Below are 14,769 nucleotides of genomic sequence, written 5' to 3'. Positions count from 1 at the left end.
ATGTCAATATTTAATTAACTAAAAATGGGTTTATTCCTACTGGGGTTACCATAGGATTCTTTATTGACCAGCAGCAAGCCAATCCTCTTTTTTGCTCTCTAAATCCAAAGTGCCCATAGCCAACAGCCAAAAGGTCCTGAAAATCAGAAAAATATGTTTAAAATAAGAGAGGGTAGCATAAAAACATTGGAAAATATATAAAGATACATTTTAATGAACTGTGTTAAAAATAGAAAGACATTTCTATTGAGAAAAAATACCAGTATACTATTTATTTTTACTTTACACCTCCATCTTCCTAAGCAAAATAATAATCATATTTTCAGACTGATGAATAACTAAAAAGAACCAATTGCTGAAAAGTTCTTTTATATATTGAGTTAATCTTCCAAGATTATATTACTACATTATGGGTTTCTGAGAATGACCTAATTATTTCAAATATAAAGACAAAGTGCCATGAACTGAATTGTGTCTCCTCCCCTAAAATTAATGGGTTGAAGTCCTAATCCCCAATGTGATTATATTTGAAGAAAGGGCTTTTAGGAGGTAATGAAGATTAAATGAGGTCATGAGGGTCATAATGTTAATACAATAGGATTGGTGGCTTCATAAAAAGAGGAAGAGACACCAGAGCTCTCTCTCTCTCCACCATGTGAGAATGCAGCAAGAAGGTGGCCATCTGCAAGATAGGAAGAGAGCCTTCACCAGTAATGAAATCAGCCAGCACAATGATCCTAAACTTCCTGGCCTCCAGGAAATAAATTTCTGATTTCTAATCCAGCCAGTCGATGGTATCTTGTCATGGCACCCCAAACGGATTAATAAAGCATTTCAAGATATGCTTATACAAGTGCATAAAGACAAAAGTTTAATGACTGACCAAACCCAACCTCTTCTTTGTAATCAGAATACCTTTATCAAAAATATATTATATATTTTTGCCATAACCCTACTTTCAAGCCAACATCACCTCTTTATAATTTCCTCTGCCTTAAACCACTCTTCACCACTATTCCTTCTACACTGACATGAACAAACTTCTATTCATCGCTTCAAGACTCAGCATAGGCACCACTTCCTCTAAAAAGCATTCATGAGCCTCTCTTATGTATTCCCACAATACTATTTATTTTCCTTATTAAAACACAGAGAGAACTATTATATAGGCAGGGTCTATGTGTGACTAAATTACTACTGTTTCTCTAGTGCCTTATTAGAGTTCCTGGCATAGTCAATGTTCAATAAGTATTTGTAGAATGAATTAATAAATATAATAGATGCCATTTGTCATATTTTTTTAGCTTTGTTAACAATTATTTAAATTTAATCTCAATAACAATATATTAACTTTTAAAATGCTGGTATATTCAGTTTCTAAAAATGATTCACCTGTCTTTATTACACATTTATTATTGATTTATTGAGTATCACTTACCTTACATGGGGTTTCCAAATATAGTTTATAAAAACCAATCCGTACTGAAAGTATTTTATTTTATTAAAAATAATATACATAATTTAAATAACACATTACTTAGGTTTCTATAAGAATGATGATAGACTTTCTGTTTTTTTAAAAACCGTAACCACTAGCATATTTGCACATAGCACCTTATAAGGTGTGGCAGTAAAATAAAAAGGCTAATTCTTAAACTTACATTATACAATACAATCTTAATATACCAATTCATTTTGACCACTTTAAAAATACACTAAATATTTATTCCAAAGGTATTGTTATTACACAAAAGGGTTTTAGAATCCCTAATTGAGAATCATGTCTTCAGAAGCAGTTTATAAACTCAAGGAGAAAATAAGTCTCGTTACTCTATAATCATCTCTCTTTTAAAGCAAACATACCATTCTCCCACTTGATGATTCATATAATTTGGCTCAAGATGATTTTTGGCAGTGCAGTAATTAAGAGCAAGAACTCTGGATTCAGATGTTAGAGTCTGAATTCTAGCTGTTTCACTTACTAGAGTTGTGTTACTCTGGGAATTTAAGAGATGCGTAACTTTGGGCAAGTTATTTATCCCTTTTGTACTTCAGTTTTCTGATGAACATAATGGGGAAAATAGTACCTAACTCAGAGTTACCGTGTTAATACAAGTAAAATGCTTACAGTATCGCCTGGTACATAGTAAGTACTATTTAAGTATTTGCTGTTAAGCACTCTCAACAATAGCCAAATTATGGAAAGAGCCTAAATGTCCATCAACTGATGAATGGATAAAGAAATTGTGGTTTATATACACAATGGAGTACTACGTGGCAATGAGAAAAAATGAAATATGGCCTTTTGTAGCAACGTGGATGGAACTGGAGAGTGTTATGCTAAGTGAAATAAGCCATACAGAGAAAGACAGATACCATATGTTTTCACTCTTATGTGGATCCTGAGAAACTTAACAGAAACCCATGGGGGAGGGGAAGGAAAAAAAAAAAAAAGAGGTTAGAGTGGGAGAGAGCCAAAGCATAAGAGACTCTTAAAAACTGAGAACAAACTGAGGGTTGATGGGGGGGTGGGTGATGGGTATTGAGGAGGGCACCTTTTGGGATGAGCACTGGGTGTTGTATGGAAACCAATTTGACAATAAACTTCATAAAAAAAAAATAATAAAAAATAAAAAAATAATTAAAAAAAAGTATTTGCTATTACTGGTAGTAATAATATTTTAAGAAATCTCAAAATTATCTTGTATATTTTCAGGGTCACTAGATTAAGTATATATTTGTGAATATGATTACTTTAAGAAGAATATTAATTTGGGTACATGAGCTTGATATATCTGAAAATAAATCAATTAGATGTTATTTTCTGGTTCACTTTTCAATATCTGATATGGATTCAGAGAATACTGTGTCCCAAGTACATCTCCTAAAATTAAAATGATGACATTTCATATTAAAGGAGAAAAAATTATTTTGTAACTATTATCATTTTCTACTTTTTGAAACATGAACTTGTTGTAGAGGTATGTTAAAAACTCCACTTTATGTCAAATAAAATCCCTTGCCTAATGTCTGAGAAAACAAACAACTAGTACTTGACAGTCACCCTTATATACTAAAGACAGAATTGTTAAAATGTTCAATAACTTACAGGATTTGTTCTATTCCAGGCAAGGCTGCTCACATTAAGGCCTTTGGTTAAGTCACAGGAAAAGGACCAAAGTCGTTCTAAATTGGCTGGTATTGTTGATTGTCCTGTACTTATTTCTATTTCTTCTTCCTCTTCCTTCTGACCCTCTTCCTCTGTCTTTTCAAGTTTTTCACCTTCTTGAAAGTCTTCAGGTTTTTCAGGTTCTGGTTCTAAAATTAAATCAAATGAAGAGATTATTGTCCTCCATTCCTACAAGAGCCTTCCAAAGGGCCCAAACAGCATCTCTCCCTCTGAGACACTTAAAGCACCACTGGATCTGCTGGATGATATGGCCCAAGTGACAGGGCATTCTGAATGACTACCTCGGCCTCTTGTAGAATCTTCTGCTCTCCTGGGCTTACTCAAAGCTAGCCTTTTTTCAGATCACTTAGTGAATAAGCCAAAGTAGCACATCCAAATGAGGAATATGTTGTCGCCAAAGAACAAAGAGGTCTACTAGGCATGGTACTTTTTTTGGTTATAAGAGGGACTAGAAGAAACAACTTATCCTTAACCTTTGGAAATTTCACTGAGGTAGAAAGCCCCTGAAATTTTATCAGAGGTGCCTGGGAGGGTCAGTCGGTCAAGCGTCCGACTTCGGCTCAGGCCATGATCGCACGGTCCATGAGTTTGCGCCCCGCATCGGGCTCTGTGTTGACAGCTCAGTCTGGAGCCTGCTTCAGATTCTGTATCTCACTCCCTCTTTGCCCTCTCCTGCTCATGCTCTCTCTCTCTCAAAAATAAATAAACTTTAAAAAATTAAAAAAAAAATTTTATCAGATTTATTTCTCACCCTCTGGGATGCAAATGTCTTACTAATAAGTCTACTTCTTATTCACCAGGTCTAATCAGCATAATGTCATCAATGCAATGGACCAGTGTGATGTCTTGTTGAAGGAAAAATTCCCTGAAGACTAAATTAGGACATAAAACTAAAGAGCTGATATACCCCTATAGGACAGTGAGGGTGTATTGCTGGCCTGGCCAGCTGAAAGCAAATGGCTTCCAGTGGGTTTTATCAACAGGTACTGAAGAAAAAAGAAAGCATTTTCTGTGTCAATAGTCACATACCAGGTACCAGGTGGTGTGTTAATTTGCGCTGCCAAGGAAACATCTGGAACAGCAACTGCAATTGGAGTCACCACCTGGTTAAGTTTACAATAATCAACAATTATTCCCCAAGATCCTGCATTTTCTATGCAAGCCAAACAGATGAGCTGAATGGGGGAGGTGATGGGAGTCAATACTTCTGCATCTTTCAAGCCCTCGATGGTAGCATTAATCTCTACAATCCCTCCAGAAACATAGTATTGCTTTGGTTTACTATTTTCATAGGTAGCAGAAGCTCTAGTGGCTTCTACTTATCCATTTCCTACCAGAATAGCCTCCATTACATAGGTCAAGGATCAAGTGTAGGGCTTCTGCCAGTTGCTAAATATTTCTATTCCAAAGTATACATTCTGGAACAGTGGAAATAACTACAAGATGAGTTAAGTTACCCACTGGACCCACTGTGAGATGGACCTGAGCTAAAATTCCATTGGTCACCTGACTCCTATAAGTCCTTTCCGGCTAACAAACCATAGTGATGTTTTGGGACTCATGAAGTTAGTATCTGTCCAGAGCTAGTGTCCAGTAATCCCTGAAATTTATGATTATTTCCTGTTCCCCACTACACAGTCACTCTTGGAAAAGGCTGTAGGTCCCTCTGGGGAAGGCTGAGAGAAATTTTAACAGTATACATTTTTGGTAGTGTAGTGAAATATTTTCTCAAAGAGACGCAGCCTCCCCTTTATCCAAGGAGTTCTGGGTCTGCAAATTGACTCAAGCCTAGAAATTGCTTAAAGGGCTATGACTTTTCTTTTGTAAAGAAAAGACTCTTCTGTTTATACAGATTAAGTAAGAATTTAGGAGGAGACTACATTTTATGGGCTGATTTATCTCCCCAAAATTCATATATTGGAAGGCCTAATCCCCAGTACCTTAGAATGTAATGGGTTTGTAGACAAAGGTTTTAAAGAGGTGATTAAGTTAAAACAAGGCCACTATTCTGGGTCCTAATCAAATATGACTGCTATCCTTATAATAAGAGGACATTTAGATACACCGAGAGACACAGGGAAGGCACAAGCACAGATAAAAAAACCTAGTGATGAGACCGCAAGAAGGTAGTCATCTGCAAGCCTAAAAGAGAGGCCTCAGAGGAAACCCCAACTGTACTGACACCTTCAGCTCAGACTTCCAGTCTCCAGAACTATGGGGAAGTAAATTTCTGTTGTTCAAGCCACCCAGTTTGTGGTATTTTGTTATGGCAGTCCTAGCAAACCAATACAGCACTTACCTATTTCTCTTCTAAGGACGTGATGATCAGCTAGCCAATGCCACGGATCTCTGTGAGTCAGACTGTTCTGATTACTGCTCTTTACCCTACAGTAACCATGCCCACCGTTTCATTGGTGATTAACTGCTGCCACTTATCCCCTGCCACTCAGAATCTAATTGTTTAAGGATCTCAGTTGACTAGCAGTAGTTCCCACTACAATTTCTGACCTACAGAGAAAAGCGAGCAAAGAATTCTTCAAGGACATTGGGGCACCCAGCCAATTTATTTTTCACAATTGTGCTAAAAGGTGTATTATCCGGACACTTCTATAGTGGATAAGCAGGTCATCATGATAAATCCACCCTAACATTCCAATGTCCCAAAGCCTTTGGATACCTTTCTCTATAGTGTACCAAAGCAGTTCTAACATTTCAACTTTATTTAGTGAAAACCACATTTTGTCATTCTGGGGCCAGGACTGAAGCCCCTGCCTCTGCCCCAGGCCAACATATGTACAAAACTGTAAATGCATTTTCTTTTCCTTATGAATTCTTTTAATAACATTTTCTTTTCTCTAGCTTATTTTATTGTAAGAATATAGTACATAATACATATAATATAAAAATGTGTGTTAATTGACTTTATGCTGTAAGTAAGGCTTCTGGTCAATAGTAGTTTATTTGTAGTTAATTTGGGGGGAATCAAAAGTTGTACTTGGAGTTTTGACTGTGCCAGGGTCATCACCCCTAAGCCCTGCCTTGTTCAAGGGTCAACCCACCATATGAACCCACTTATATGATATACCAAAACAGTCAATCTCTGGTGAGAAAAGTCAGGTTAATACCTGTTTATGGGGGGTAAGGTTTAACTGAAAAATAGCACAAGGGAAATCTTAGGGTTTGTAATTTATTCTACAAAATGGGAAGATACTGAAGGTTTTTCAAGAGTTAAATGCCATGTTCAAACTTGTGTATGGGATACCTCAGCACATCAGGATAGTAAAGTGGAAAGAGAAATGGAATGAGATCAGGCCTTGGTTGAATGCCTAGCTTTGTCATAGACTCTAAACTTAGAAAGTTTCTGTACTCTTCATCTTCTTCATTCAAAAATTGAAGGGTTGAATTCATCTCTAAAACCTTTCAAAATATTCTGTGAACATATGAGATGGGATTTGTAGCAATAAGAACAGGAAGAATGCCCCTGTAATAAAATTAGGGATAGGTAATAAGCACCAGAACCTGGAAAGTGTCAATGGCAATGGAAAGGGGGTTAAATATGAGAAAATAATTCAGTACAAGGGCAAGGAAGAGAAAAGAGCCATGGAAGCTTTTGTAGATTTTAATCTAAGGGGTGACCTCTTTTTTGTGCGCTCTGTAGTTTGAATTCTACTGTTATTTGGATGTTTAACGCTAAAAGGTATATAAATATGTCTTTTGATAAGTGATGATCCAGTCTGGAGGTTACATTTAAAAATGATAACGTCATTCAATTCTTTTGATTATTTGAGCTTGTCTAAATGTGATTTTTCAAAATACCTTTTAAAATAGGAAGCTGACGATAAGCTGCAAGTTTTGGTTGAAATATATTTTCCATTAGAACTCGTTCCATAAAAAATAAATCCTGATGAAACTTGTCAGATTTCAATATTGTCTCTGAGTGGTCTACTTCATCATCATGGACTTTAGTCAAAATTACATTTTCTATATCCATTAAAGAACTAGCTTCACTATCTGTAAAATACAAACATGATGCAAAGATAAAATAATTTATGTGGTATTAGATGATTCCTGCAAAGGATTTTAAAATTACATTTTGTCATTACTGTTTGTTTTCCTCCAATATTCAACAACTTCAATAAACATTTATTGAATATCTTTTATCTACCAAGCACATGAAAAATATACACATATTATTTCATTTTGGAATTCTTAACCATTCAAAAATGCACTGTTTATCAGAAGATAAGCAATGATAACCTCATAGGTAATTTATATCTTTATACCTTGTTCTTCAAATTTAAACAAGATTATTAGCCTTCAGATGAAGGTCTGACTGGATTACTGTTTTATAGAAATACCATATGATTGTGTTAATTTTTTATTGATGCTACAACAAACTACTCAAAACTTAGTAGGTTAAAATCACACAAATTTATTATTTTAAGAGTTCAGTCAGAGGTCTGACCCAGGTCTCACTGGGATACAACCAAAAAGTTAAGAGGGTTATGTTTCTTTCTGGAGGCTCTAGAGAGACTTATCTTTTTCAACTTCTACAAGCCACCCAAAACCCTTCCTCCATCTTGAAAGACAACATCACTGCATCTCTCTGATCTTCTTCTGTCATTACATCTCTCCATGTCCACAGCGCAGAAAGGTCTCTACTTTATGTAGCCATATGATTAACTACTCTCTCATTCTACTAACAGAAACCACAACAAAGACTCTTGGCCACATTTCCCCTTCATTCTTTCTGCCTCCTGACCAACTCTGGTACTTCTCTGTGTAGCTCACAGTGTAGAATGTTCTTTCCTCTTGAGATTTGTGAATATAACAAGCTATCATTTCAATGGCAATAGTGTCCTGATCTGTTGGCCTTGCCATGCCTAAATAATAATAAAGTTCGGGGCACCTGGGTGGCTCAGTCGGTTAAGCGTCCGACTTCAGCTCAGGTCATGATCTCGCGGTCCGTGGGTTCGAACCCCGCGTCAGGCTCTGGGCTGATGGCTCAGAGCCTGGGGCCTGCTTCCGATTCTGTGTCTCCCTCTCTGTCTGACCCTCCCCTGTTCATGCTCTGTCTCTCTCTGTCTCAAAAATAAATAAACGTTAAAAAAAAATTTAAAAAAAAAAAATAATAAAGTTCACATTAAAAAAAAAATATTGTCTATTGGGATGCCTGGGTGGCCCAGCTGGTTAAGCATCCAGCTCTTGATTTCAGCTCAGGTCATGACCTCATGGTTCATGGGTTTGAGCCCCATGTTGGGCCTTGCATTATGAGTGTAGATTCTCAATCTCTATTCTTCTCTTTCAGCCCCTCCCCTGCTCATGCTCTCTCTCTAAAATAAATAAATATTAAAAAAATTTTTTAAATATTGTCTAAAAGCCCAATTTAAATGTAAAGACACAGATAGATTAAAAAGATAGAATTAAAAAGATATGTTAACACTATCAAAAGAAGACAGAGTAGCTATATTTAATTTCAGACAAAGTAGACTGTAGAACAAGGAAAATTATCAGCAATAAAGTGAAGCATTGCACAATAATAAAGAAATCAATTCTCCAAGAAGACACAGCAAGCCTAATCATTTATGCAGCAAAAAATCAAGACTACAAATCTGTAAGGCAAAAACTAATAAAATTGCAAGGAGTATTAGACACATCCACTATTATAATTGGAAACTTTTAACACTTTTTAAACAGAATACACACTATTCTCAAGTTCACTTGGAATGCTCACCAAGATAGAACACATTCTGGGGCGCAAAGCACACCTAAACAAATTTAAAAGAATAGAAATAATAAAAAATGTGCTCTCAGACCACAGTGGAATTAAACTAGAATTTAATAACAGAAGGATAGCTGGATAATCCCAAAATATTTGGAAATTTAAAAAACATATATAAATAAAAAATAGGTCAAAGAAGAAGTTCCAAATAAAATTTTAAAATTTTTAAATATTTGAACTAAATTAAAATAAAACTAAAACTTATCAAAACTTGTGAAATGCAGCAAAAAGAATGCTTGAGGGAAATTTATAGCATTGAATGCATATACTAAAAAGAAGAAAATCTAAAAATGAGTAATCTAAGCTTCCATCTCAGGGCACTAGAGTAAGGAGAGCAACATAAGCCTAAAGTAAGCAGGAAACAAATATATATATAAAATATATAATATATAATATATATTAAATATGTAATAAATATATATTAATGTATATACTAAAGCATAAATCAATAAAATTGAAAACAGGAAATCATCAGAAACAATCAATGAAATTAAAAGTTGTTTCTTTGAAAATATCAATAAAATTCATAATCATCAGCCAGGCTAAACAAGAAAAAAAATAAAACATCTAAATTGTCAGTATGAGCAACAGCAAAGGTGTCATCACTACCAATCCCATAGCCCAAAAGAATAATAAATACTGTGAATAACTCTTATGTCCACAGATTTGATAACTTAGACGAAACGGAGCAATTCCTTGAAAGACATAAACTGCCAAAACTCACACAAAGAGAAATAGGTAATCTGAATAGGCCTCTATCTGTAAAGAAATTGAATAGATAATTAATAATTTTTCTAAATAGAAAGCATCAGGCCCAGATGGTTTTACTGGTGAATTATATTAAACATTTAAGGATGTTTATACAATCAGAAAATAAGTAGAGAGAACACTTCCCAATTCACTTTGTTAGATTGACATTACTCTAATATGAATACCAGATGAAAACATTACAAGAAAAGGAGAATTACAGAGAAATATTGTTTATGAAAGCAACACAAAGATCCTCCAACAAAATATTAGCAAATCAAATCTAATAGTGTACAAGAAGACTTATACGACAAAGTGGGGTTTGTTCCAGGTATGCAAAGCTAGTGCAACACTTAAAAACCAATCAATATAATTCACCAGATCCACAAGCTAAAGAAGAAAAATCACACTTGATTCAGAAAAATCTTTTGACAAAATTCAACAGTCATTTATGATTAAAAAAAAAAAAAACCCAGGAGAATAAGAACAGATATGAATTTCCTCAACTTGATTTTTAAAAAACCTATGAAAAACCTATAATGAACATCATATTTAATGGTGAAAACCCAAAAATTTCCCCACTAAGGTAAGAAACAAGGCTAGGATATTCCTTATCATCACCTTTATCCAATATCATACTAGAAGTCCTAGTCCTACAATAAGTCAGGGAAGAGAAGTAAAAATTATACAAATTTGAAAGGAAAAAAACACTTTGTAGATGACACGAGTGTTTGTGTAGAAAATCCCCATAAATTGTGAAAAAATATAAAATTCTCCAATTATAATAAAAATTAGAGCAAGGTTGCAGTAAACACCATTAATATACAAAAATCAATGGCTTACCTATAAACCAGTGATGAACAACTGAGAACTGAAATAGGGGCACCTGGGTGGCTCAGTCAGTTAAGTGTCCGACTCTTGGTTTCAGCTCAGGTCATGATCTCACAGTTCATGAATTCAAGCCCCACATCAGCCTCTGTGCTGACAGTGTGGAGTCTGCCTGGGATTCTCTCTCTCCCCCTCTCTCTCTGCCCCTCTTACATGCTCTCTCTCTCTCTCAATCAATCAATCAATAAACTTACAAAAAAGAAAATTGAAATAAAAACCATAATACTATTTATATTGGCACTAAAAAGTTAAATGCTTAAGTTATAAATCTAACAAAATACATACAAGATCTACATGAGGAAATTACAAAACTCTGATGAAAGAAATCAAAGATCCAAACAAATTTTCAAGGATAGGAAGTCTCCATATTGTTAAAATGCCAATGTTTTATAATTTGATATATAACTTCAGTGCAATCCCAGTCAAAAAATCCCACCAAGTTATTTTATTGACATTGACAAACTGATTCTCAAGTTTTTATGGAGAGGCAAAAGAACAAGAATAGCTAACACGATGCTGAAGAAGAAGAAGACTGACACTACCCAATTTTAAGAATTACTATAGAACTACAGTTAATCAAGACAATGGGATATTGGTGAAAGAATAGATAAATTGATCAGTGTAACAGAATAGAGCTCAGAAACAGACCCACACAAATACATTCAACAGATATTTGACAAAGGAGCAAGAAAACTCAAGGGAGTCTTCAACAAATGAACAATTGGTCATCCATATGTTTAAAAAATGCAAACACAGAATTTATGCCTTTCACAAAAACTAACTGAAATGAACCTCAATATAAAATACAAAACTAGGGGCGCCTGGGTGGCTCAGTCGGTTGGGCGTCCAACTTCAGCTCAGGTCATGATCTCGCAGTCCGTGAGTTGGAGCCCCGTGTCGGGCTCTGTGCTGACCGCTCAGAGCCTGGAGCCTGTTTCGGATTCTGTGTCTCCCTCTCTCTGACCCTCCCCCATTCATGCTCTGTCTCTCTCTGTCTCAAAAATAAATAAACGTTAAAAAAATAAATAAAATAAAATAAAATACAAAACTATACATTTTTCTGAGACAACATAGAAAACCCAGGTGACCTTGGGTTTGGTGATAAATCTTTGGATACAATACCAAAAGCACAATTTGAAAAAGAAAAAAAAATGTTAAATTGAACTTTATTAAATTAAAGGATTAAATATGAAGGACCAAGAAAATGAAGAGACAAGCCTCAAAATGGGAGAAAATTTTGCAAAATACTTACCTGATAAAGAACTTAATTTATCATAATTCATAAAATACAACAATAAGAAACAGTCCCATTTAAAAAATAACATAAAATTCAATTAGACCCTTCACCAAAGAAGATATAAATCTACCAATCAATATATGAAAAACTGTTCAACATCACATGTCATTAGGGAATTGCAAATTAAAGCAATAATGAGATGGGGCGCCTAGGTGGCTCAGTCAGTTAAGTCTCTGACTCTTGATTTTCACTCACGTCATGATCCCACCATTAGTGAGACTGAGCCCCATGTTAGGCTCTGCACTAATAGTACAGTGCCTGCTTGGGATTCTCTCTCTCCCTCTCTCTCTGTCTCTCCTCTACTGGTATGCTCTCTCTCTCTCTCTTTCTCTCTCTCAAAATAAATAAATAAACATTAAAAGAAACAATAATGAGATACCACTACACATCTATTAGAACAGCTAAAAAGTTTTAAAAATAAATAGTATCAGGGGCACCTGGGTGGCTCAGTCGGTGAAGTGTCCAACTTTGGCTCAGGTCATGATCTTATGGTTCATGGGTTTGAGCCCCACATCGGGCTCTGTGCTGACAGCTCAGAGCCTGGAGCCTGCTTCCGATTCTGTGTCTCCCTCTCTCTGCCCCTCCCCTGTTCATTCTCTCTCTCTCTCTCTCTCAAAAATAAATAAACATTTAAAAAAAATTTTTTTAAAGTAAACAGTATCAAATACTGATAGAATGAGGAGCAACAGAAGCATTCACTTGCGTTGCTGGTGGTAATACAAAATGGTACAACCGCTTTGGAAAACAGTTTCATAGTTTCTTAAGAGTCTTAAGCATACCCTTACTATATGACCCAGCAACCGTACTCCTAGGTATTTACCCAAATGAGGTGAAAAGTTATGTCCACACAAAAACCTACACAGGAATTTTCATAGCAGCTTTGTTCACAGTCACCAAAAACTAAAAGCAACAAAGAAATCCTTCAATAAATAAATAAACACATTGTGGTACATCCATATAATTTAATATTTTCTAGTGAAAAATAAATGAGCTGTCAAGTCATGAGTCAGCACACAGGAGCCTTAAATGTATATTGTTTCGTGAAAGAAGCTAGTGTGAAAAAGCTACATATTGTATGATTGCAACTGTATGACATTTTGGAAAAGACAAAACTATAGACAAAATAAAAAGATCAGCGATGGTCAGAGGAATGATGGTCAGAGGAATGGAGAAGGAATGATGACTAGGTGGAGCACAGGGGACATTTAGGTCAATGAAACTATTCTATATGAAACTGTAATGACCGATACATATTGCATTTGACAAAACTCACAGAACTGTACAACACAAGGAGTGAACCTTGATGTAAATTATGGATTTCAGTTAATAATAATGTATCAATATTGATTCATCAATTGTAACAAACATACCACACTATCGCCAGATGTTAGGAATAGGGGAAACTGCACCAAGGGCTGGGGGAGGGATGAAGGAAGAAATTAGAAGGATCTCTCAGTACTCTCTACTCAATTTTTCTCTAACTCTAAACCTGTGCTTCAAATGTCTATTACGTTTTCAAAATCTAAAGCTCTCTTAAAAAAAAAAAAATGGGGCGCCTTGGTGGATCGGTCAGTTAAGCGTCTGACTTCAGCTCAGGTCATGATCTGGCAGTCCATGAGTTCGAGCCCCACATCAGGGTTCTGTGCTGACAGCTCAGAGCCTGGAACCTGCTTCAGATTCTGTGTCTCCCTCTCTCTCTGCCCCTCTTCTGCTCATGCTCTGTCTCTCTCTCTCTCTCAAAAATAAATAAACGTTAAAAAAAAATTTTTTTAAAGAGCTCATAAGAGAAAATAATTTCTCCTTGTGAACTGAGCTAGGGTCTTACACATTCAAAAATGAAAATCATGGCCCTTTTTCCCTCAAACGTAATGGCTAACATACAACCTGTACATTCAAAATTTAAATAGAATAGAAACACTTCTTAAACCAAATATGGGCCATATTTAACTTTTTTTCTATGTATTTGCATTATAAAATCTCAGAGGCAAAAGGGACGTTAGAGGTGATCTAATAATGCTACGAGTTTTTATCTGACTCTCCTTTACACACTCAATAAATCCGATCATTTACCTCTGCTGCCTACCTTTTTCTATTTTTTATTTTTTCCCTTTTCCTACTTATGGTCTCCCCTATCCCCTTAATTGGCCATAATGCTAAACTAGAGTATACTTTTATTTTGTATTATAGTTCTTGAATATGGTTCTATTATTCCTTTTTGCTTTTTAAAACACACCCATATACACAAGAAATAAAAGACCCACAAATTGAGACATTTTTCTTTTAGGACCTTCCACTTACACTTTTTTTGTGTGTAAATGGCCTTAATAGAGGTGGAGTACGTATATCCAATTTTGAAGTCCCAATGTAATTTTTCAGCCTAAGATTGATGTTTTTCTTAGCAATTTTTCGTAGGAAAAATTTTAGCTTCTAAAAGCAAAACTACTATATGGACATTAACATTTAAGCAACAAACAACGTTTCTTTAGTGCTAACTAATAATTCATTCTTCCCCTTCATTGTTCTCTGGGAAAATAAACTGGTCTTCATTGTAAACAACTTTCAGTAAAACATGGCTATAGTCTACATGACTATATAATTTAAATATAATTTTAAAAACCAAAAGAATATTGGTGACATATTTAACATATGTCATAACATATATGAAAGAGAGCTTAAGAACGAGTAAGCAACAGAGAAAGACAGACTCTTTGAAGCTCTTGACAGGTATCCAAGAAAAATTAAATTTTTCAGTTCAGAGTCCAAGATGATGTGAAAGACTAACAATGCTATTTCTGAATAAAAGTTGTATTTTTCACGTTTCACCAGAAATGAAGTATTGTGACTGCCAAGAAAGAATTTACTTAC

At 35.2% G+C, this 14,769-nt stretch overlaps 1 protein-coding gene across 1 annotated transcript in view; it reads right to left on the bottom strand.

The window, feature by feature from the left end:
* DNAI4 (dynein axonemal intermediate chain 4) overlaps positions 1–14,769 on the bottom strand; it is an 85,296-nt gene that overhangs the window by 23,486 nt on the left and 47,041 nt on the right. Inside the window, 3 exon segments of the mRNA XM_053894214.1 lie at positions 50–136; positions 3,110–3,318; positions 7,007–7,201. Of these exon segments, the coding sequence (XP_053750189.1) occupies positions 50–136; positions 3,110–3,318; positions 7,007–7,201 (491 nt within the window).

The sequence above is a fragment of the Panthera pardus genome, unplaced genomic scaffold (genome assembly GCF_024362965.1).
Source record: "Panthera pardus isolate Hobbes unplaced genomic scaffold, ASM2436296v1 HiC_scaffold_11, whole genome shotgun sequence".
NCBI classification, from domain to species: Eukaryota; Metazoa; Chordata; class Mammalia; order Carnivora; family Felidae; genus Panthera; species Panthera pardus.
Note: the sequence above shows the minus strand (reverse complement) of the source record. Positions and strands in the feature narration are given on the sequence as shown.